Below are 26,041 nucleotides of genomic sequence, written 5' to 3'. Positions count from 1 at the left end.
ATCCCTGTATCTTCCATTAAGATGCAGAAGTCCCTAGTGACTACTTCTAATGACATCTAGGTATTGACAGGATTTTTCTATTAAATGTTAACAAGTGTAAGAACGGAGCCACTGGCAAAATTCAAACTTCCCATTCTCTTCCTCAGGTCTGGGCATCTCAAGCTCGCTCCTACTCTAACGCTCCACCTGCATAATATGGTGGACCAAGCTGTCACACCTCTCTCCATCAGATGAGACAAGCAATTGCACTTAATTCATACACTCAAAACAGCAGCTCAAATCCTGTGTGCATTGCAAATGTCTCCGTATTTCATTTCCCTGAAGACTCTTATTTCATTCTGCGTCCCATTATAACTTGCAAAATTACGTCCTGGCATCATACGCAGCTGGCTTTTTGCTCAACTGTGTTCCCTTAAATCATAATTTATTTACTTTATGCAAATGTAAGAACAATAAAAAAAGCCTTCTCACAAATTCAGAGCAACCTTTCTAAAAAGGCACCAAGACGCAACACATCTCCTTCCAGCTCTAACCCCCTTTGTTTTGTTCATAGCCCTGGGAGTCCTACGTATTGTCATCCCTCACTAAACTGTTTAAATTAGATTGTGCATTCTTTGACACTATCCATATCTAAGGTTCTGCTTAGAAAGTAATCCAGCTTGCCGCTTCTGACCACAATAAACTAGGGAGAAAATCAGAGTGGTGGAGGACTTAGACCACATAAGATATAAACAGAAAACAGGCACAAAAAGAAGACAACAGCGAATGAAAAAGGCATTGATCTCACCTCAGAAGTACCACGTTGTCTGACAAGAAGGCTCCAACAGTCATATCTGAAATTTTTGTAACATTGAGACAGTTACAAAGGAGGCACAGAATTCAGTTATATCAAGTCAGTTGGTAAATTATGGAGCATGTATCTAAAAAAAGCATTTTTCTGACTTAAATCAGCCAGCTGGTCCCTTCAAATATCATTATGTCATAAGTATTATAACTGGAGGATTACGTCTGTGATGTTACTTCACTTCTAGTTCATTGTTTGGTTTTTATTATTACTATTAATTTATTGTCTACATTTTTTTTTTTTAAGATTGTCATCATGACTGGGCAGCTTCCAGGCAACTTACAACCTTGGCCAGATACTGAAATCTTCTGCTTTAATATCTCAATTCTTCATCATGACTGCCCAAACACCTGAATCAAGCAATTGGCTCAAATTCTTATCAGGAGCTTCGAATAAGGGAGAGAAAAGGGAAGAAAATGCTCAGCTTCATTGGCCTCTTGCAATCACAGGAATCAGCAACCTGGAAACGATCAGCTCCGCTGTTTTCTCAGCCTGCTGCTGCGTTTCCCCAGTGCTCTCACTGCTAGAGTAGCGGACGTACCTGGATAACCGTTGCCATCCATATCGACTCCCCCTGATATCGACTGGCCAAACATCTGCAGCATCGGGTTTATTGTTTGCCCAGACAGCTTCTGCAGCGGAAAACATGAGTGAAATCAGTCAGTAACACAAAGAATCCTCTAAAAAAAAAAAAAGAAAAACAAAAAAAAACCCTTCAAGGCTGATTTTCATGGTCACCGGGGCTCTCTTCCGTGGGCTGGGAGTGCCGCACATCTGCAGGCTCGCACTTCACCCATGCAGCCCTGAGCAGGAAGGCTGTTGACTGCAGGAAGCCCTTCTGCTCTGGGCTACGAGAAGGCCAGTGTTGACTTGGGTTAAAAAACACACCTGCGTTACAGCCCTCATGCAGACCCAAGCAAAATAAAGAACACATCAAACAAATTTCTCGGGGTGGGGGGAGGAAATTTAATGGCACCCTAGAGATTTCCTTTTTTCTTTTTTTTTTTTTTGCATTACCTTTATTTCTGTAAATAAAAGTTTTAAGCGGCATCTTAACAAAATTAATGATTAATTGAAACAGAAAATCCTGCACAACCATTCCTTTTCATGAAGTTTGCCAGCATACTCAAAGTCAAAATGATTAATTTTCATCCCACTTGGAAATTCTGGTTTCCATCAGCTATTATGCAGCATTTTGTGTCAGTTTGGAAGCTGTATCTCATTTCTGTCTCCCCAATGCAAAGATTAATTAACTTCTAACACGGCTTTTTTTTTTTTTTTTTTTATTACTAACACAAAAACTTTCTCTAAATGGTTTGAATTGTAAAAGTCTTTGTCTGAAGCAAATTAATATATCAAAATCTCATTTTCTAAGGCAATCAGATGTCTCTCAGCTCTCATTCATTATGCTGGGCCACCAATGCAAGACCTGAACTCAAACCAATATCTGACTGCAGAAATTACAGACAGAGGAAACCTATCCCATGAAGTAATTTTGAGGCTGTTGGTGGTGCTTCACAGCTTGTGACATGCAACCAGCTTTTCCTGGCCCTCCCATAATATTGGACAAAAGGTCAGACAGGAAATTCATGGAAAAAAAGACAAATTGAGGGGAAGAAAGATATCCTGCAGTCCTGACAGGCAGTTTAGAGGGAAACCTGTGCTCCGTCGTGTACAGATCTCCTTTTTCTACTCGTGGGCAGATAAGATTAGGACAACTGGAAGTAACTTCCTCCCCACATTACACTTGCATCACATTTTTGGGAGGTCCCAGTTAGAGTGGCAAATCCTGCCTGCAAACATCCCAGCAGACATCTGCAGGCTATTACAGCCTAGAAGGCAGAGGTATAACGCTGCTCTGCTTTTAAGTGCCGTGAATGAAAACAGCAGGCCACAAAGCCAATTAAGCTGCTTCTGCTCATAGCCACCACTAAAGCTGCTGAAGGGATGTGAGGGAATGACACTGATCAGCAATTTAAATGAAGAAGGCTGGGGGGGGAAGCTAACAAAACGAAAAGGATGAAAACATATACCCTGCAGGCCCCCCCTCCACTTCTCTCAGCTTATTTAAAAAAGGAAATCCAGGGCATTAAGATGGTTCAGGGGTACAGTAATAAGATACAAAAAGTCTTTCACCTCTGGGTTCAAATCCAGGGCAGGTAGGTAAAGAGCTGAAGTTGTTACGCAATGTTTTTGGTTCCATGTGGGAGATGAACTGGTGGTGTGCCTGGTGCCCTGCAGCAGACACTGGGAAATGGCACAGAGGCACTGCCTGTAACCGGTGCCCCCTCGGCTGCCTCAGGACAACGATAGGTATGGTTCAAGAGTCAACGACCACAGTACCCTGCCACCCTCTTGAGCTGGGCTTTGTCCCACTGACCAAGCGGAAAGGCACGCACCATGTCTGCTGGCCTTGCTCCGATGGGGAGGGAGAGATCGCAAGCAGGATATTTCGCTTCCCACCCTGCTGATCTGGCCTCTTTCAAAAATGTTAAATTTTCCCATGAATGACCAAAAAAAAAAAAAAATCTGATCCTTTTCAGCAAGAGCTGGAAAGCTCCAGGCTTTTCAACAGCCAGAGAAGAACCTCCCAACCAGTGGCTCTCAGCAAGAAATGGGCAGAATCCTCCACATGCCACACATTAGTGCATTTTAGAAGTATCCATAAAGACTCATTTAACTTCCTTTCTTCTAAAAAGCAGCGCATGGCATATACATGGTAAAAGGAAGGAGGACTAAACTGCTATGGACAGTTAGAAGAGTCTCCAATGTAACCACTAAACTCTTTAACACTCCTTAAACTGATTTACTGTGAAGGATCCCACCCAGCAACAAAACAAAACAACCAGAACTTCAAACACACAGAGGAAGGGAAGATTCAGGCTCTCTGAAGAAAGAAATGTGCTAGACAGAGACTAGGGGACACATGTTGGGCAGCACGAGCATAAATTTGTCTTCTCTACTGCCTGGCTACAGTAGCTAAATGGCACTGTGTCATCTCTGCACAAGATGCTGTAGCATATCCCAGCTGAGTTTTTACTTCATAATAATGATCAGGGGAACAGCACCCAACAACGGCCTTGTGATATATTGTCACATCGCAAAGAGAGGGCCAACAAGATGGGTAAAGCGGCTTCTGCAGGGAACAAAAGAAAACTTAGTACCTCTTCTTCCCCATTAAGCCTGCTTCTGCAGGAAGAAAGAACAACCTCCCAGCTCTCAACTCTCCATAATTTGTATGCTCAATCTCTCCAAGGTTTTCATTCCTCCTCTGCAGCACTACTATCTCTAAAAACTGACATTCAAACCCAAGACTTCATTTGTTTCAAGAAGGAAGCTACAGCTGATAACTCTAACAAAAATCAGTGAAAAAAATCTCCTTATTGACATAGTTTTACCCTACAGCATAGATATAGACAAACTTTGGGAGAAACCATTTTCAAACCAGGACTGAGAAAAGGATGTAGAGCTATGAAGGGACCCTTAAGATGGTTTATTTCTGCAGGCCCCAGGAGAGTCACTTCAGATAAGTATCGTAAACGATAGTGTCACATACCATAGAGTACTGAGGTACAATACCATTAGCATCCCCATGGTAAATGTACACTGCTCCTACGTAGTTATCCTCCTTAGGCGCCCCAATGGCAACATCTGTAAAACAGTACAGATTATAAATATTTCACAATCCATTCCATTAATCCAGCTTTTTCACAATTTTAGAAGCCAGCTATCCATAGGAAAATAGGTCCCCGTGATGAAGATGATCAGCAGTTCATGTCAACCTGGCTAGAAAAACTTGTTTGATTTAATGAAGAGCTCATGTTAAGATAAACTTTAAAAAAATACACTCATTTATATGAATTTGAACACGCATGTGGCTATGTTGTGCCTAATCAGAAACATGTGTTTATTATGAAAATGTGTGTTTATTAAACAGCAACCATGCTCAAAAAGTTAATTTAGAATCCTTTCATATCAAAATCTCCAACCCAGGGGAACATCAGCTTTGTGAACCAAGACAGCATTGGCAAAACATTTACTGTAGCACTACATTAAGTTTGCTTGAAAATCCAAGGCTCCAGAATGAGGCCAGGTATATTAAATGGATAGGCAGGAACAAAAAACGGCTGCCAAGGGTGCACTTTCAAATTACATTTGATCCAATTTAACTGCAAACTCCTGCAGAAAGAGTGATCCCACCTCCCATCCTCCTTTCCTAGCTGGATCTAGTGACTAGACAGCTGCTAAAATTAAACTCTTCCTGATGGTCTCAGACCCACGGACTGATCCAACTCACTCTGTAACCTCTCCATCACCACATCTGACCCACAAGCAGCAGCAAGAACACACAAATGCATGTTTAAGCATAGAGGAAGAGCATGCCCAGCGTTTGTGAGGGCAACCTGCAGTGAGGTTGGGTTAGGCTTAATGGGATACCATGCCCTGAATAGTCTGAAAGAAATAAATCCAGGCACACACAGAGTAAGCTGGCCTTTGTTCAGAAGTCCTTAATCTCTGCTGCCAGAAATCAGGGCAGAAAAGGTGCCAGCATCAACACTTTGCTCTCACCTATTGCTATCACAGCACGGAGCCTCACACTGAGTGGCCCGCGAAAGGAGCAGGGGTAGAATAAAGCAAAGGAGAGAAATTTTTAATAGAGTACATGCTACCAGGAGTGAGAAGCTACGTCTTAATTATGTTAAGTAGTAACATAATTCTTAATTCATGTTAAGAAACACGATTATGCCAACAAAACTGGAAAGACTTGAAGACATAAGGAAATGGGAAAGAAGAAAGAAGTCAGACATAGGTTTCTGTTTTCTTCAGGGCGTGGGTATCTAAAGCTTTTTATAAACCGTACAGGGAAGAAGAAAACGCAACGACAAGGAAAGCAAAGCAATGTTAATGAGATTGGGGTGCGAGTTGCATGGACATGGACTAAACTCACATCGAGGGCAATCAGCTACAAAAGGCTTTAGCAGACAAATCCTACACAAGCGTGTTTGTTCTTAGCATAAGCCCAGGTGCCAGTAGGGTCTGGAAGGAGTGATGGATGTCACACGGTGCCCAGTTGTGGGAGGAGACCAGCAGTACCACCAGTCCCGCTGGCATTTCCAGAGAAACGGCCCAGGAGGAAATTGCACCGACCTGGGAAGCCATCATCATCGATGTCGCCAAGGGCAGCCATGCTTTCCCCAAAGTGCGCGTTGTAGGCGCCGTCACCATCCAGGACGAGCTGCTCTTCCAGCACTCCCTAGCAAGCAGGAAATAAAACAGCGTCAGGGAAATGGTGCGAGCCCTGGACAAGGTGAGTCTTCCCCGCAGGAGCCACCCACGCGCTGTCGGAAGCACTTGGGGCAGGGCTGCAGCCTGACTCTCACCCTCGCGGCACACGGATCACCTGGGCACTAGAAATGTAATTTATTTGGGTTTTTAACCTTCTGTTTTTTAGTTTTAAGGGCGGGGGGGGGGGGGGGGAGGGGGAAAGGAGCGCATAAGTGATATAACTAAAACGCTAAATTAACTAAACAATAACTCAGTGACAGTCACAGGGCTTGGTGAGCTCATGAAGGTTTCCAGATGCCTAAAATGTAACAGCCCAGAGCTTGCTCTACTGGCAGATTACATACGAGGAGTGAAATCCTCAGTCCAGGCTTATTCAGCTAAACTTCAGTGAGTTAAGGAGAATTTTCCCCTAAGCAAAGAACATTTGGGCAATTGGATTTGAAAACTTTTTAAGTCGTGGACAGAAGGATTAACACAAAGTCCCCAAAAAGACTTCTGAAATGACGAATAAGTAAAGAGATTTAATGAAATAAAGAGAGAGAGGAAAGTTCAGAATAAAGTAGCTTTGTACTTCTATGCCATGAGAAGCCTTATATGGATCTGGTATTTCTTGCCCACCCACTTTCTGGTCAGATACATAAGCTTTAGTTTCTTGCAGTCTTCCCTCGCGGGAAGAGGAACGTTTCCACAAGAAAACAAAATTTAGTTACACAATCCAACTCTGTATCCACCTCAAGGGTTGTTTTGTTTTGTTTTTGCTTCCTTTGTGAATGAGAGTAAACTGCCCTCTGGAACATGTAATAAAATCTTTTTCTTGGCTGCAGGGAGTTGCTGACTTTAAGAAAATCCCACATAATGAAATTGAAATACAACAGAGAGGAGACAGGCAGGCACAGAAATGTGCGACTTGTTTCTTTGCAGTCCTCACAGGAAAGGGCAAAATATAAGTGTATTAAATCTAGCATCACTATGCATGCTTGTACAATAATGCAGTTTTCTCTGATCCGCTGCAATGACCTCTTAAGCAATGGTGCTTGCAGAATGAAACAGAGTTTAAAATGACCAAACCCCAAAATAAAACCCACAATCCTGCAAGCCATTGCTCCTGCAGGTAATTCTTGCTGCCAGAGTATAAGAAAGTCCTACTAGCTTCTTCACCGTTTTATAAAAGATAAAAATTAACTCATGTCTGCTCTCACTGCGAGCAGGAAATGCTAGAAACTATCTGCTTGGCATTCTGGACCCTATTCTAAGGACCCAGCAGCAACACTGCAATATAAGAAGTGGGACAGCCTGTGGATCAAACTGAAAATGTAAAGCTCATTTAAAGGAGGAGTGATAATAGAAAATGAAATTACACGAAAAGCAATTCTGAAGTCTCCCAAATGCTGCCAATAGGACTTGTGTTGAATGTTAAGTCTAACATAAACAAACTCCATACATTAAAGTTCACAAAATACTGATGAAGCAAACCAATTTCATTTTAGCTTATAACAACTCCTCCTTTGAGACAGCGGGTTTGGGACCTGAATATTAAATACATAATAACAGGTAAACAATCATTGTTTTCCTACAAATACAACATAAAATGATCTTGTTTTGCTGACGCAAGAAAGTTTAGACTTTTCCAAGACTGCTGTTGGGTCATGTGAAATCCAATATACCAACTGATAAGAACTTCCCACTAAAGGCTACATATGGGGCATAATGTAAAGATAAAGTGAATTCAATCTCTGGCTTCTCTTCACAAGGACTCCTAAATCCCCAGACATTTTTGTTCTGATGTGTAGGTCCCAGTGACCACCCAAAACACAAAGGAAAACTCAGTCAAAGCTGCTGACTCTTACTTGGTTTTGGCATCAAATTCATGTAAAGCCACAAATACCACCAAGTTTCAACATAAAACCAGAAACTTTCCTGGACCTCCTCGAAAGATTCACAGCTCTGTGATGAATGTGGGCTGGTGTCTGGGAAACCATGATACCAGAGGAGTTTTCCGTGACTTCATGCTCTAGTAGAGACATCCAGAACCCCACTATTTGAGACATTGAGATTCATCACGCAGTGCTGGAAGGACATTAGCATTACTCTGCCCGCAACCATGCCCTTATCCCTTACCAAGTCACCTCCTGTACATACTCACGTTTCCTCTGTTGATATAGACTGTGACTTGACCCTCATCTCTGATCTCAGAAAACATAGGTGCTCCGACCAGCAGGTCTGACAACCCGTCAGAGTTCAGATCAACTGCACATAAGGAGGAGCCAAAGTAAGAGCCCATCTGTAACCAAGCCGAGTCACAACAAAGCATTCAGTATCTGCCCACACACAGGAGGAAATCATTTAGGCGTGTTTTTTTTTTAATTTCTAATGATGACTTGATGCTTTATCACTCACAAACACTCCTACAGAGAAAGCTTACGGGATAATTCTGGCAGGAATTAAACACTTTACTGTAACAGTGCATCAGCTTGGATATTTTACCAACAGAATAAAATTTATACCCTGGGACATGCTTCAGTGAGACACTTAAAGAGCCTTCTTAGACTAGCTTTCACTTGTCAAATGCTTAAAACCAAGAAGGGGTGAAATAAGTTTCCTAAACCAAGACCTGGCTAGTGATTATTCATGCCCAATGCCAGACTTCCTAAAGAGACGTGAAGTTGGGTACCACAGATCTTCTGGGGCTACCTTAAAGAAATAAAGAAAAGAAAAAAGAAAAATAGGCAAGGGATAGGGTATCCACGAAGAGAGGCATCTAAAATTACCTCTTGACTGTGGACTATCTTCCCCTGTTCTATTTGTATCTATTTGTATCAGTCATCTCCAAATAGCAGTACTGGTTGCAGGTTTTGATCACAGCCTTTCCTCTCATGTACAGGCAGGTGAGTTGACACAGAAAGACAACTTTCAATAAAAGCTTTTCAGTTGATACACAAAAAACCTAAGCCACTTTCAATCTCCAGTTATTATTGCTTGATAAAACTTAATTGCTTAAATTTAAGAAATACATTAATTTCATTACATAATTTTTAACATTAACTGCTAACAATCTCCCAAATAGAATTTCAAAACACATTAGAATTTCAAAACACATTTAAACACAGAAAGGAAACCAAAAGCAAGAATGATATTCTACCCTTACTTCATCCACTTGTGCTAAGGTACCACAAGGCATACTCTTTGAGACCAACTACAAACCATAGTCTCAAAATTAAAAGCAACTTCCACAGGAAAAATTAAAAGATACCACTTCTTTTTTGAAATTGAGAGCTGTTTACATAGTAGGAAAAATTGAGGTTACAGAAATAATTATTTAGGTTAAAAAGAATGAATTGCATTTCTTGCATGCTTTTACATTCCTCATTGCGGATCTCTGACCCACAGCTTGAGAAGTTTTGATGCACGAGCCAGAGCTACTGGGCATGCTAGGAGATGGGCAGCAGCAACTCTGTTCTATGCAGTCCATAAGATTTAAAAGCTGCTAAATATATATAGTGGGGTGAGTTAAGGATAGAGTTTCAGTTTGCAATTCAGATTTTTGTGTTTGTGTGGGTTTAAGGTCAGACCTCAAACATCATTTGATTCCAGTTATTTTGTAGCTTCAGTTCCCTTGTGGATTTTTTATTTGTTTATTTTTTTTAATCCTCTAAGGTTTTAAAACAAATTTCTCATGGGTAAGGAGCGAAAGTTATGAAAAGCATTTCACTATGTATTCAGGCAGTTTTCAGGGAAAGGCTATTATTTACTTAACTGCAACATGGTATGTCTGCAGCGTGGGCGAGTTCACGGTGCTGTGAGAACCTGAAGTTTGTGCACTTAACATTTGTAACAAGGCACTGCATTTTCTTTTTTCTTGTCTGCATTTGATTTCCCAGTTCAGCCTCCAGCAATAAAAAAGGGAAGGAAGAAACTGGCCTGCTTTTAACGTCTAACAAGAATGACAGAGCAATGAACTTTCACACCACTGGAAAGGACGCAGCACTTTGTGAGAGCTCATTTCCAGGCAATGCTCATTGCTGAGCATGTCTGGTTATATTTCAATCACAAAACAAACAAACGGTGATTTAGGACAGCCTTCTCTTTCAAATAAAATTCTCATTTGGATTTTAGAGAATTTGTAGAAGATAGACGCTAATGGGGAAGGAGGAGATGACAGCCTAGAAGTTCTTGAAGGATGTAAATACTTGATTAGTTAAGTTACATATAAGAATAACGCAATTCAATTGAAAAAGGAAAGTTTTTGGCTGAGACCTGGAAACTTCCTGATAGCTCTGTTTATTAGGCTAAGGAATAGTTCTCCAGGAGCACATCCTTAGGGACATTTAAAAGTCAACAGGGAAAGAAATGAACAGGAAGCAATCAAACACAGGAGATGCCCTGGATGAACTGGGAGGTCTTTTCCTTTCAAGATGTCTGCAATTCTGCTAGTGCAGAGAAAGACAAATTTTGGTGAGGCCCTGAAATACAAGTCACACCATCCACCTGCACATCCTTGCAGTTTTCCCCTATTCCAGGCGTGTTTTTAAAGACTGCAAGTGTGTTCTGTTGGGAAAAAATAACAAAACATGCTAACACTCCCAACTTGATGATACAGTCAAACACTTTAGATCCTTCTGAGGGTGGCAGGTCTTCCTAGAGCCAGAAGCTACCAGTAACTTTTTTTTCCGTATTTCCTCTCCTTCCAGGAGAACACAGGCAAGCCCAGTTAAGAGGTATTGTTTCCTCACTGTGTTATTCCCAAATAAGACATCTTTTTGTTGTTACCTACAGTTAGGCATACTGTCCACTTCGTTTCCCCTGCGACACATTTCCAGCAAGCCCCCAGTGAAGAACACAAGCTGTTCCCCACTCAAACACAACATTGCATGGGGGGAGCTGGATCTCACTAGCATTCACTAAATTTCATTGCAGGGTGGGGTGTCAGCTCTAAGACAGCAGTCCTAAGAGCAAAATGCAGGACTGACTCATGGTGGGAAGAGGGAAATCATCATCTCTTGAGGCAATGAAGCTGCTCCTCCACAAAACAGCATAACTCTAATAATCCCCCCTGTCACAGCAGGACAGAGAAAAACGGATTGGGGCTTTGTGTATTAAACTAAGCTCCAGGCTACCCACATCTCCCAGTAACACCTACTAAGAGGAAATCTCTGCGTCTAGGCTCACCTGGCACCCCATGTCCCATGTCTCAGAAGGCAACAGCAGAAGTTGCTGCTACATTTGTGTAAGGCTAAAGAGAACTACTAGTACAATTTTCAGTAGGACCTTTAATTTCATTCATTGAGCAGACATTGCAGTCATGACCGCTACAGGAGAAAGGGCATACTGCTGGTCTGTACGATAGGTTTAGCTCTTCTGGGAGGACGAGAAGAAACAGAATTTGCTTGTCAACTCATGAAGCAGAGGAATGAAAATGATGCTCTGAGATGACCCTGCCATTATTTCCCCCTTCTCTACCCCTTAAAAGAAAACACACGTACATAAAAGCTCACCTTTTTTCCTGAAGCCTGAAAAATCTTTATTAGAGAACCTGATCGTCTGTCTGTTCTGAAAATATAAACCTGAAAAGTGAAAAAAGAAAAAAGTTAACCAATACTAACTACGAAAGCACATAGTGGTACAGCATTGGTGCTTTCTAAATAATATCTAAGTCATGATCATGGCCATGGCTATTGCCAAGATCCTATTTTATGACCACTTTATTGCTCAGTCTTCTTTTAAAAGACAAAACATAGAGTTCCCCATGATGAATCACAGGCCTCTTATCATGAGAAATGCTTGAATAGTATCTTGTCGCCTACTTTTTTGGTGCGCATGTGTGTATGTGCACATTTAAAAGCACCTAGTAAAGGAACTTTCCAACTCTCGAACAAGTGGCATCTGGAGACTGCCTGGAAACAAGCAGGGCAAAAGGCTGAGAAAGCATAACCCTGCTCCCCTTCCCTTATCCAGCCTTCCCTTCTCAGGGACATGTGCCTGCACGTACTGCACTGCAAACTTCTCGATGCTTTAGCAAAGGCCATAACAGAAATCCTGATCAGACCACCCAAGGCATTTTCACTGCTTCTGCCTAAAACAACCTGTAAATCAGAAAACTATTCAAATATAGTCCGGTCATTGCTCATTTCCCCAGAAGAAACTGTTTTACCAAGAACTCTCGGGGCTAATAGTATTGATGCAAGTTCAGTAACAGATCTTGTACCAAAATTTAAGTCCTAAAACACATGGCTTGTAGAAAGAGACTCTCTTTGACAGAAAGGCTGGCTCAGTCAGCGTTTGAGACTCCTCCATTGTCTGTCAGGCTTCCTCCTAGCAGGTGCTTACACAGTTTGCAGGACAGATGATTCCAAGGCCACGTGGCGGAGCCAAGCACTTGACACAGTTAACTATGTGGCGAGTTATTAATAGGTGGTGAGACAGAGTTCAAAGCTGTTTTCAGCCGAGAACACAGCACAGATCTACTGTGGAGAATTGCTCTAGATATAAAGAACTCCCCAGGTCTTGCAGTGGCACGTTTAGCAGTGAGAGCACGTTGCCAGGTGTCACGACTCCAAACCCAGTCTTACTAATGACACTCCTGGTGACTTTGGAGAAATGACTCAGTCCTATTAAGTGTCTTGGCTTTACCTTCAGTGAAAAGAGTGCGACATTGCTAATCACTTTCTATCAGGGAAATGGAAAGGATTAGCTTATTAGAGAGTGTGGAAAGCACAACAGGACTGCTCAGTGTAATGTCCTGTACTCAACACCTTTTACCGCCCCTTTGCCATGTGTTCCTGCTGCCACATCCCATGCCAAGGGAGAGTAACGGAAGCTTTTGCAACTAGAGCAAGAGTCTTTAAAATACAGGGCCGGCTGCTTTCTCATGGATGTCATGTTAGCAGTTGTTTTTTCCCCCTCCTTGTACTTAAATTAAATCTGTTCCACAGAGAAAACAGGTTGGAAGGAAGGTGCATTGGAGCAGCCGTAACAGAGTACCTGGGATAAGGAAACTATGTTTCTCCCATATACGTCTTCCCAGTAGCAACTGCACGGCTACTGTAGCCCGTGTGTCCTAGTCACGCCAGATCAGGTATATGTACCAAGTTCATCCTCTACTTTTATTCTATCTTCGCCATTTGCACTGCTACCCCTGGGACACTGTTACTGCCAGAAATAATCTGCTTAAACTAAGGGATAGTGTTGCTGGTAATGTAGAGCTCTCATTGCTCATTGTTATGACTCAGCTACAACTGATGTTGTAGCAGGAGAGCCAGAGGGAGGAAGATGGAACAGGCTGCAGGACATCTCTGCTCAAGCACATGGTGGCAGCAGGCGCCAAAAGGACCAGATTTTGAAGAAAGAGGGGCAAAAGCAGATCCTTTACATCCCTTCCTTCCCTCTCACCACTCCTACTTCTCCACCTTTGGTTCAGAAGTGTATAGGGGTCACAGTGCTCACCTTCACCCTGCTCCTGATAGCAGCCAGGTACTCGACCTGGGAACAAGCAGGCATACCTAACTCACCAGCCATCTCCATCTAGCCATTCACTTGCTTATATCTTTCAGACATCAAACATATGTATGCCTACAGGAAAACCATTTTTTTTTTCTTTTTTGCTTCTCAAGAGCCTATCACCAAGATTTTTAAGTACAGCTGGCAGAAACCCAGATCCTAATCCACTAAACATCAGCATATTATGAAGTTTTAAAAGAGATATCAAATTACCTAGTAAATGGCACTTCACGCTATTAGAGATGCTTACCCTGAAGTAGATACTGAAACAGTCCACATGCAAAGCATTGTCAAATGTATGAAGAAAAAAAAAACCAGAAGACAAACTCTCTTTTCCAAGTTTTTTTCATTTCCAGGCAAGGTTTAAATGATAACTGTATGTCATAAATCCTAAACAGAAGTGGTGTGAAATAGACATTACCAGTGTCATGTTAAAATAACTATTTTAAGGATTTGGTGGGAGACAGAGAGGACAGTGCGGAAGGAGGGATGTGAGGCACCAAAAGGAAGAGGTGGAGAAAATGTAATGACTTCAAACTACCTCACCTCTCCCCTGCACAGTGCTCCAAAACTACCTCGTAGGCAAAAAACTCTTGGCTTCTCAGACGTGTGGGAACTGCATCAATATTACTTTTTTTGCCCTGTTGCATCTGACTACGTTATTGTTTGACAAAAAGCCACACCTTTCCGATGCCTCCATCCTGGGGAGCTCCTCCTACAATGTCCGTGGTAGTCGGCTGAGAGAAATGACCTGCTGTCACCGCATATCCTGAGCAGGAGGTGGGGTGGGGTGGGAGAGAAGAGAGGAAATAAATAAATAACGCATCACGAAAGGAAAAAGTCTGAGAAACAGGGTCAGCCAGCTGGATCACACTCATGGGGCTTCACCGCTCCTCCTGAGCTGCATGTTGTTAGCATTCAGCAACTGTTCTGCCCAAAATGCGCCGATATTCAGGCTCAAGAGCTCAGGGAGGTGGGAAACAACAGTATGCCCTCCAATACTCTTCCAAAAGCTGAGAGAAGGAAGGTGTGTGTGGAGCTTGGCAAGGGACACACAAAGCAGGTATGGGGAGCAGTTCGGTAACTGCAAGTCCAGAAAGGGAAGTGGTAAAACAGGAACAGGCACACACAAACAAAGCAAAGAAACCACATCATCGCAGAGAAAGTATCACATCAGACAGCAACAGTCCCGCATCAACCACACAGAAGTATCCTCCTTTGGCTAAAATCACTGACCAGGAAGGCTTGGAAAATTGCATGCCTTTTTGGTTGGGGCGCGAAGGCAGAGGACAGTAGGCAAAGAGGTCAGAGAAGTTAACGGCTTAAAAAGATTTTTGTTTAGGCAAGAAGAAAAATGGGAAGATAGATCAAAGAAAGAAAGAGTGTATTTGAAAGAAGGAGATCAAAGATTCAGTCTTATTTGATATATTAAAATGATATATAATAACTAAAGAAGAGTAGAGTGCTTTCCTTCTAAAGCTGTCTTGCATTTGCCTTGCACTTCTGTTGTAAATTATGAGACTCTTGTCTACAAGAGCAGTAGTAGTAAACACTATAATTCAGGTCTGTCAGTGGCAAAACCTATTTATGTCCTTAAATATGTATATATACACTCCTCATTTAGCTATCGCCAAGCAGCATCTTCCAAGTGGTATTTTTTTAAAGACTAAAGGTTAAGGGGAAAAAGAGAGGTCAGTGGGAGTCTTTAGTCAAACAATATCAAACCACTCACTGTTTGAAATGCCTTCTAGGTCTCAACAAGTCTTAGGCACTGGTGATTAGGTGGAAGCCTTTAAATTAAGTTTATTTGGGACATTAGCTGGTTTTAGAGCAAGTAAAACCAACTGAGTTAAAGATATACTCGAACCTATAGCCAATCCTTTCACAATCTCCTTCTGTTGCCCATGACTCACTTATACATGGTGCTATTTTTGTTGAAATAAATTTGTATCTACAATACACATTCTGTAATTATGTGTTGTACCCATTTTAAAGACAGGTGTAAGCAGACATGCAGCCTAACCAATGACAAATAATTTGTCTGTCGCAGGGCAAAAGCCCTACCATCCAACCTGCTTTTCAGTCAAAATGCATTTTCTGTGTTAGTCAAAAAAATTATAGCAAAGTTTTTTTAAAACATGCAAACAAAAATGGAATATTCTGGTTGCTTCTTTGCTTATATTTCTTTCCAGGTAGGTAACCCTTTAACTCAGACTTTCTTCCTTTCACACTTTTCATAAAAATACTCTACACCACCAAAAAAAATCAGTATCAACTTCATAGCATCAAAGCCTTGAAATATGTTGTTGGACTAATCCGTTCTCACAGGGAGCACCAGAGGGCTGCTTACCAAGGTACGTGTACCGCCTGGCTATCACAGCATCATCGTTCAGCTTGTAATATGTGTTGTCAGTGAGATTCAGTACTTTGACAGTTCCTGTCCAATAATAAGAACCTGGTGCCCCCATGATGACCAGCTCCTACAACAGGAAAAACAGAAGGGTGTGGGGGAAAGGATGGGGAAAAAAATAAATAACAATCAAAACTGGACAAAAGTTCATGCTTTACGCAGTAATGGAGAAGGGACAGGATATTAACTTAAAACACCAATTATAAGCCCATCTATAACAATTTCCATTCTGGATGCATGTAGAGAATATCCTTCTTCCCAAACATGGAGGGCACTGCACACATCCTAGAGACACATGGTCTCCCCTTTTATGGCCCACTTCTGCTCAGCTGTTCTGACGCTTCAATAAAAGACCTTCCTCAGCCTTACTAACCATCAAACTTATCCTTGCCAACACAGTCCTCCCAAAAATCTCTCTCCACCTGCCGCCTTTCCCAAACATCTTCCAGAAGATCTGAAGACCTCCACCAAGTGACAGAAGCGCCCCAGCCCACCCAGACCCACCACTCAGCTACAGACTGTGCCTCAATGCTGGCTGACATGCTATACCAACCAATCATGAAGGATACAGCACAAAGGATTTTGATTTTACGACTATGAAGCTAAAGAGCTGCATGCACTCAACAAGGAGGGTGTGCGTTATGTCATGGTTGGAACATTTTGCCTTGCTCTGTCCTCAGATATGCTCTGCTCCTCAAGAGGCAACCTGGCTATAGCTCATTACAGATACCCACCATGATTCAGGATTTTAAAAGATTAGAAATCAGGCAAAATTTAATCCAGCATTCTAAGGCAAATGCCATGGATAATGCTTTTGAATCAAAATCAAAGGTACATTTGCATGCAAGAGAGATCGCGAAAATGTTGCCCCAAAGCATCCAGCAACCTTGCGGGCAAACCTTATTCCTGGATGTGGTTTTAAATACCTCCAGCAAGGGACCAAATTAAGCCTGGGAAGTATTAAGCCTAGGTAAGTTCTCCATCCCTGGAGGAGACACGACGACAGCTGCTTTGCCTCACATTTCCATTCAGTGCAAGACCACGGGTAAACTCCATCCTTATGGGAAAACGCTCCCACGCCCGGGATCCCTTTGGGTGACCAGTTCCAGTCGGGGGGAGATGTTAAAACAAGGGATTTTCCTAATAAGACTACAGGGACAGGACTGCAAACCCAACCAAAGAGCAGGACGTGCTTGGCAACAGCGTTTTTCCTTAGGAGGAGCCATGCCCTTGAGGTCAAGGGATCATTTACCGGCAGGAATGACTACCATCAGCAGTGCTGAATATATGGTAGGGGCTTGCCTGTTTGACCCAAAAAGCTATTTATCTGTGTTTCCTGCTCAGTGAGCTGCCATCGGGCTGAAGCAATGAAAGTTCAAAGATATCTTTTGAACTAGGCTAGCAAAGGAGGATTTAAAGCATGGGAACAGAAACAGGCTGGAAAGAGCAGACAAGCCAGGAAACAGATGCTGCTGGCTGAACATCCAGTTATCAGACAGCGCCACTGTGGCAACATCACCTGCCATCCCAGTTTACTCAGAAACCACCTGCTGCCATTTCAGAGAGGACACCTTTATTCTGCTTGTGTCAGCCTGGACAATAAATTCTGCAGACCAGTGCATACATAATTAGGAGTGAGTATATACTTGACATGACAGTAACAAGGAGCCTGACACTGAAATAGCTTTTTTTTATCCTTAGTAAAAAAAAAACCACAAAAACAAACAAACAAAAAACCCAACCCTGAAACATTACGAAAACATATCAATACGTACATAAGGGAACAAATTCATCCTTGACATAACTAAAACATGGCTGATAGACTTCTGTCCAGGAAAGAATATGGTCTGGTATTTAGAACAGCTCTGGAGCACATATTTTACCATGCTACTTTTTCTCCATCTTTTTGAAATAAAGAACTGAAGCAGAACTGAAAAAAAAAGTGTTTATCTTATGTATGTATATGTATGTGCATGTGAATATATATATTCACATAGATACATATACCCACACGTACACATACATAAACAAAACCGTTCAGGGAGGACTGTTTTACATCATCACTTAAAGTCAAGAGTCAATGTTAGACACAGAAATATCTCTATGGAAGTTTTGGGATGTACACAATAAAAATATTCCCTGAGGACATTTCCCAGTGTCAATTCATTCATTCTTGTCCACGGACCTTGAGAGACACATGCATGTACATATGAACCACTGGGCAGGCATTGTGCAAGATGCAGGCACCCGGGAGGCCAGACAAGGCAGGAGGGTGTTTGCTGGCAGGAAGGGACCATGCTCAGGGCTCAGCCCGCTGTCCAAGCCGTGCTTGGGGCTCCACGCCTGGGACACGCAGCAGAAGAGCCGCTCACGAACCCCATCCCTTCCGTGCGTGCACCCCAGCTCACCTCAGTGAAGAAGCCCGCAATCCCTGCCTGGCACGAGCCGTGCTCCTCCCCATACTTCTTCTTGTACTCTGGATGGGAGAAGGGAACAAAACCACGGTCATTCCTGGCACGGCACATGCTCTCCACCTGAGCCGTCTGCATTGCTGCATGCACAGCCTTGAGGGACACCAGCACGCAGAGCTCCCAGGTTTTACTGATGGATCTGCCACCGATGTGCACCACGGCAGCATCCTCACCTACATCGTGGGAAAAGCAAGGGGCCAGAAACCAGGGTGTGACATCTAGCATGCTGCCTAGGGAGCCGCTAAACGAGCAGTATCACAGTAATGTGATGATAACAGCAGCAGCATCACCCTGGTAAAGGTGCATCGGCAGACGCCCCTACCTCCATGCAGCTGGGAAGAAGGAGAGAGGAAGGCAATGCCCATACCTGCGTGCTGCCAACCCTGCACCAGGAGGTTTAATCCCCAGGCCTGTCACTACCTCAGAGAAATAAGTGATTCCCCCCTACAATAACAGTCACCACAGCCCCCGTAAACATTTCTGGTGGGGGGATGCTTCGGGACATTGGCCCCAGGAGGGAGGCGGTGAGCGAGGAGAGGGCGCTATGTTTTTAAGTGACCAGACAACAGTCTCATTTGAGGGATGCTCAGGTCTGCTGCTTTTCATGGCCACCTGCTCAGAGCTCCCAGTTGACAGGGGACCCAACCAGCATCACTATAGTTTCTGTTTCTGTATTTTATGTAGCAATTGTTTCCCCTATTAAACCTGAGGAATTTTTACTTTATCTTTTTGCAGAAGAGGAAAAAAATATTTTTAGAAATACATTCAGTTCAGGGTGGGGGGTGAGTGGGGGAGGAATAAAAAAGAAAAAAAAAAAAGAAAATCACTTTCCACCCTGCCTTAATCCAAACATCTTCGGTTTAGGAGCATTTAAAACTTAGAGCTGGATCAGAACCGTTGCAGGTTTTTTCCAGAGCATTATTTTCAAATATTTACCACAGTAATGAGTACCCAGCTTCAGCATATTGCCACTTCCTGTATATTACAATAATTCAGGCTCAAAAACATTCACCATGTAGCCTGGTAATTGTGAATTTTTTTTTAAGGAAGCACCATTAACTCACTGCTAAATGATAAAAATTTTAATGAAATTGCCTCTTTGGATCCAAACAAGTTCCTTCTGAGTTGCATTTTATCTTATTGAAGATCAAGAGGAATTAATTATAAACTGCTGACTTCTCACATATATACACACCCCCACCCACCATTCCCCCTTTATATATTATATGTAGTCTCTTCCCAACATCATAAAGATTCCCAGATTTTAAGGAATTTGCTGAGGTCATACCAGTTGCACAGGGAGAGGTTTAATTGGGGAGACCATGCAGAACAGTGATTTGATCCACAAATTACAGCCCAAATGCCTAACGCCCTTGGCTGAGGCAGGGTCCTGCCAAAGCAGATGTGTGTCCCAGCAGACCAGAAGGGCCAGAAGCACACTTGGGTTTCCTAATGGGAATGCACGACAACAATTCCACTGAGAAGTGAAGCCCATATTTGCTCATGGCTATTCAGAAAGTGCTGGGGCTCTAAATCGCTAGCTCTCCACATACAGTCTCTCACAGAGCCAGGCGCTCCTTGCCTGTGAAAAAATATTTGTTTATCGATATGAACATTTTTTTATTCAGAGAGCCGAGGAGATGAGGCTTCTCCCTCTGGCATTTCCTGAAATATAACACTGTGCATGTCCTAAAGGCCCTGCCTTGGCTACGGCTGGATCCCACCCTTGCATAGGATGAAATGCAGCAAGTTCCACATCCGTCCCATTCAGATGCTTTCACTTCCAGCCAAGGTTTTCCCTTTACATAATGTACTGAAGTGTGAACAGACCTTGCCTCTTCCTGACTTTGCACTCGACCTCCTGTAATTCAAAACAAAACGCCGCTAGCCACTGTGGCCCTGGAGGTCTAGAAGCATCCTTCTGCCTCACCTGCTAAACTTGGCAGGCGGCTTTTGTAATGCCAGAGCTCAAGGATTTTAGAGACTGCCTTCTTAAACCCCACTTTACAGGATATGTATTTTTTTTGATGGAGGGCTAGAGGGGCTCAGGCTGATGCTCAAGCAGTGCAAGCGAGCACCCTGCCCTGCCTGAAAAGCCGCCCCAGGGCCGCACAGCCATGGCCGACCTGGCCCGCCAGCCAGGCCTCCAGTCCACCACGAGACCACAGCGCCCACCCTCCCTTTAGGCACTAGAGGCCGCGGTCCCTGCCAGATCTTACTCACGACCCAGGCCAGGGCACGGCCTCTTAAAATGGGCCCCTCATCTGGGACTTGAGAAGAGAGGACTTCTTACGCATGTATTTCTTTTGAGAGCAAGCCTCGATGGATCTCTGTGTCAGGCCCGTAATCAACTGCTGCAAGTAGGCCCCGCTGACAGTTTGATGGATTTAAAATGTTGTATTTCCCTATAAAACTGTATTATGTTTGGCTCACGGTTTCTTTAAGTGTCTCCTTCAAAAAACACACGGCTCAATGTGCTTTAAAATAAAAGAGGAAAATTGCCATAGGATATTTAACTTGCACAGTGAAAGGTTTAGGTCAGGCAAATAACGACATAACTGGAGGGAATGCCTCAGCGCGGAATGGGAAGCAAATAAAACTTATTTCTTATTTTGGATTTTCAGATTTCTTCTTCTCTTCTTTTATAAACAGGCTTTCCACTGCTTTTTTTTTTTTTCCTCCCACAATTCGACAACACGTAAAAGCCTCAAACAGAACAGCAGCCTCCCCAGCCATCAGAGCTTTGCCGTAGACTTCGGTGAGGCTTGAACGTCTCCAAACCATCGCCCCACATAACTCCAGCCGCCTGAGAGGCCCCATCCACACACGCCTGCGGGTGCGAGTGATCCAGCTCGCACGAGCTGTCCCCTGAATTTGGCTGCAAATTAAAACCAAGGGCATGCAAAAACCATAGGAGGACGGCAGAAGGAATGGTAGCAGCTTTAGCAATGGAACAAGACAGCTATTCAAGGGTGGTAGATGGATCCGTGGCTTGATCCTGCGGCTGTGTTTAACAAACACGCAAAATTACTTCGTTTCTTAGGATAAACAGAGGATTTTCTTCTGTTAAAACAATACATGCACAAAAATTAAACCATTTCTCCACTCAAGTCAAAAACTTGAATTCACAGCATTGTTTTATTACAACATAATTTTGCCTACTTTTTAAAAAAAAAAAAAAAACACAGACACCAAATTCAGATCAGGGATAACTTGAAACAAAAGCCCCAACATCAGAGGACACAACACAGCTGTTTTTCATTAACAATATACATATTAGAAAAGGAACTGAAACACATACATTGTTTTCATTGTCAGGCAATGAAAAATTAATTATTCTTTAAATGAACCAAATGATTATTAACTGCAATGCATAAGGAATGGGAAAGATTTGGTGGTTTAAATGGTTGTGTAATAAACTGAGTTGGTATATCCACTGAAGCCCATACTTTCACAGACATTGTTCATGGCTTTCTGTGATATTCAGTGTTTTTTAAGTCACTTATATTGACAATACTCTCTGCTCAAACTAATGGCCCTACATTTCACTTAAATAACTAGTTACATTGTGGCTGTAACCATGAATAGATGGGATTGCAGCATTTCAATTAAATTCAGAGTTTGGATACAACCAGTGCTTCTGTGAACTGAAGAAAAGACATCAAAACATTTTGACTTGAATAAATACCTGACAATACTTCTCAGGAAAAAAATAGAGCTTACAGAAGAAGAATAAATAAATAAAGAAGAAACAGTAGTGTGGCGTGACATACAGCAACAATGCAAAGCAATGACCATCTTTCTTCCCTACAGGTATCAAGACTCCATCTCATCGTTATGGGGTGTAAGCACGTCACACATATCAATTAACCTCTTTTCCTAACACTTCTGAGAGAGAAAACAGCTTTAATGACATTTTGGAAGAGGAAACGAAAGCACGAAGGCCCAAACACCCCAGGTACTGAGGCTATTTGAGCATTTAAACCTCCACTGACAGAGAGCAGAGACCAGCACCACGTTTTGGGGGGATCCAGACAGAGGCAGTCCTCCCCAGGGAGCCAGCAGCCGAGCCCAGATGGACACTCAGGTCTTGGTCTCCAACATAACCCTTTCAGCCTTCATCATTGGCCCACTTAACTCCCACCTGCATGCGGCTCCCCCCATCCCAGAGCAGCCCCCCAAATCCTGGATTGTCACATCCCAGCCCCACAGACTTCTGCCTCCTCCCTAGAGCAGGTCTGCCTCTCCCAAGCAGCAGATGAGCCCAAAACGCATGAAAACCAAGATTGCTTCTACCTCCCCTCCGCTTCAGTGCACAGCAGTGACACCTGTCACTCGTAAGACACTGCCATCTGTCCATTCACCCATCAATGCAGTGAAACAGTCAACCAGCAGGAAACCATGCAGTTACTGTGTCAGCTCACAGCTTTTGCACACCTGAATAGCAACATTTGCATGAGGTTTAAATATTGCATACAGTAGATGCGGTAGTTTCCGCATAGCTCCAGGCAATAACTGCTGTCATGAACAGATCCTTTGTTTTTACACTTCTTTATTTTTCTTTCTCGTCTGCCCGCAGACTGCTGTGCACCCCCAATTACATAAACCGCAAGCCACTAAACTAACTGCTGCGGCAACAGCTGATAGCAAAGCAGTAAGATGAGGCCAAGTCTGGAGGAGGTGGCTGCCTCTGCGACTTTGAAGATGTGCCATGAAAAAATACATAAAGCAAAAAAGAGAGGAAGGTGGTAGTGGTTTGTACCCATGATGATTTCAGGTTATAAGAGAAGTAAGGCTGAGGGAGAAGTAACTGGATAAAGCAATATGCAAACAAACAGGATAAGTCGTGATGTGTGACAATTCTGAAGGCAAATGCTCCTCAACTTCTTCTCTAAGCAAACCTCTCTAAAAGTCTCTATGCAAACTTCAATGCCATAACATAGCATAAGCTCCACAGTGCAATAAAACTGTGTATCTACTATCTTCACAGGTGGAAGCAAAGTGGACAGTTACGGTAAACTATCACCTGCACTGGAAGCTTCTTCCTTCCTATTTGACAGTGTTTTACTACACTAGGAAGAAACAGTAGTAATCTTTCTGACCTAGCATTGTGGTATTGGGTTTGTACCACAAAGCAGGGATGTTTTGATGGCTCCCAGAAAACCAAATGTGGTCTGGACCCTGTGGGAAATCTTGCTTATCCCTTTGGAGGAGAGGCACATGAGCATGTGCTGTTCCCCTTATTTACTGACCAAAGGTTCCACCAGTCTTCCCCACCTCCACCACCAACTCCTACTGCAGAGGACTAGGAAACCATCCCAGCTCTCCCCATAAGCTGGGCTGCTTCTCACAGTAGACGCGGCCACCCTTCTTTGCAAACTGAATGCATCGGGGGGGAATGAAGAGGCAGCTTCCTTTTTTTGGAGGGCCATTAAAACTACGGGAAAAATAAACAAGCGAAAGCACTGCCTGGAAGACCATGGCTCCATATGCCAGCTATACCACAAAGGACATCCAGCTCATATAAACCAGATTAGTTCCTACTCAGAAAGATTGCATTTAACTATTAGGTTTGCTGCTGTTCTCATTAGCTCTCAATCGCTTCCAGACTTCTGTCAGCCCTTTCAGGGAAGCCGGACAAGAATAAGATGGATTGAGACTACTATGTTGTTGTACCACTACCATCCAGTCAGGAAATTTCCATTTCCTCCTTTGTCTTTAATTATTAAGCCTGCTTTATCTGAAGAGAAAACATACTGTATGCATTAAGTATGTCTGTCCCAAGGTCAGACTCCTCTCCCTTTCTGGTACAAGGGTTTTGTTATACAAGCTAATAATCCGTCTCGAGGTGCACACACACACAGAGATGGATGGAGACTGATGTGCACTCAACTGGCCTTCGCCAGTTAGGCGAGAGCCAGCTCTGGTTGTGGACCGTGCAGCCACATCAGCCTCTCACAGGGTTTATCGCCTTAGCTGTGCTAACGACCGGGCTCCTGGAAATGAGGACATGTCTGCCTGCACTCATTCGCACACGGCAAGTCCCAGAGAAGGCTAAGACGCCGGGACCTCGGCAGGCAAAGGCGCGCTCCCCAGCACAGGGCTTGCAGCCATGCGTCTGGCAGCCTCCCAGTGACGGCCAAGAGGCTCTCAGTGTAGTGCATTACACACCACGTTTATCACCCCTATCAGACTCACCGCTTCTCCCCTTTGGGCTGTTCCTCAGTGTCAGTGGAGGAGAATTGCTTCTTCTGCTTCCAGAAAGTGAAGGAAAAATGTTACAAGGATGACCGCAATCTTATTTCACAGCAAACCTCAAACAACGAATCCCTCTGCATGACGTACCACGGCTATCTCTCTCTTTGAGCTTGTTTTATTGAAACCTAAAAGAGCCAGGAGTAAACAAACGCAGCCACCCCTCGTGATACTTTGTGATTTCATGTCTGATGGGGGTGGGGAAGAAAAATCAGTCCCAAACCTCCAATTTTCACTCCATGGAGTGAAATTAAGCCAACATCATACTGCACCAGCCCTGCCAATTTTCCACTGGCAGCTCTGCGTGTACTAGGCCTACACGTTTCTATTTTCTAGCAATTCCTGGCAAATATCCTGTCAGATTAGCAGGATTTTTACTCCGAAGACATGACGCACAGAAAAACACAAGCAGTTCGTCTCTTCCAGAAACCACCTCCCCGCCACAGCTTCAGGCGAGCTGTCTTTAAGGCGGCGCAGGAGCGGTGACACAGGCTCAGAAGGAGCCCCGGCAGCATCCCTGCACGTGCGCATTTACCATAAAGTTAATATCGGATGATTTGCAGTGCATTACCTTAGTGTGAGGCCTTATCCTGATTTTGCTGACAGGAACAAGGCAAAAAAAAAAAAGGGACAAATACAGTAGGGTGGTGCTCACAACAGGAAGGCTTACATAGTTTACTTGTATTCTGCTGCAGAGCAGCTGGCATGGCTGGGTCGAGAGAGTCAAAACCCTTCACGTTTCAAATAATGACCAATTTCAGGGCTGGGAGAGGCTCGATGCACGAGTGCGTGCAGTCTCCAGAAGGTGCGTGGGTTTGTGGTGGCAGGTCCCCGAGCAAAGCCTGGAGGGAGGTGAGGAGCTGCCTCCGGAGAAAGAGTGGGCACGGAGTGGACCCAGCTCTGTGACAGAGCTGGCTTCATGGGCTGCCAAGCTGGGACACGGCCGCTCGCCAGCAGCGGAGAAACTTGCTGGGACATCCACCGCCTTATCCTTCTCCCACTTACTAATGTCAGCGGCAAGCCTGCTGCTGGCTGCTGCCAACTTGGAAAAGGGAGGAATGAATAAAAGCAAATAAATGAAAAAATTAAAGGTCTTGCCCACAACAAACCCAGATGCATCTTGTCCTCCGAAATCCCACGCTTCCTCAGGCTCCTAAAGGCAAGAGGGGAAAAACGATGCCCAGGACAGACAGGAGAAACCAAGAAGCTGTTTTCTGCCAAGCGTTTCTCTGAAGGCCGAGAAATCTTAGGAGATACCCTATCTTCTTCCTAACAACAGAC

General features: G+C 43.6%; 1 protein-coding gene across 1 annotated transcript in view; it reads right to left on the bottom strand.

The window, feature by feature from the left end:
• Positions 1-26,041, bottom strand: part of ITGA9 (integrin subunit alpha 9) — a 230,823-nt gene that overhangs the window by 187,113 nt on the left and 17,669 nt on the right. Inside the window, exons 5-13 of the mRNA XM_075143035.1 lie at positions 18,443-18,510; positions 15,975-16,104; positions 14,308-14,393; positions 11,623-11,691; positions 8,274-8,411; positions 5,993-6,098; positions 4,401-4,495; positions 1,386-1,476; positions 788-833 (exon numbers count right to left, since the gene is read on the bottom strand). Coding sequence (XP_074999136.1) covers positions 788-833; positions 1,386-1,476; positions 4,401-4,495; positions 5,993-6,098; positions 8,274-8,411; positions 11,623-11,691; positions 14,308-14,393; positions 15,975-16,104; positions 18,443-18,510 — 829 coding nt within the window. The remainder of the gene's footprint in view (positions 1-787; positions 834-1,385; positions 1,477-4,400; positions 4,496-5,992; positions 6,099-8,273; positions 8,412-11,622; positions 11,692-14,307; positions 14,394-15,974; positions 16,105-18,442; positions 18,511-26,041) is intronic.

The sequence above is a fragment of the Calonectris borealis genome, chromosome 2, assembly GCF_964195595.1.
Source record: "Calonectris borealis chromosome 2, bCalBor7.hap1.2, whole genome shotgun sequence".
NCBI classification, from domain to species: domain Eukaryota; kingdom Metazoa; phylum Chordata; class Aves; order Procellariiformes; family Procellariidae; genus Calonectris; species Calonectris borealis.
This window is presented reverse-complemented; position numbering and strand designations above follow the sequence as displayed.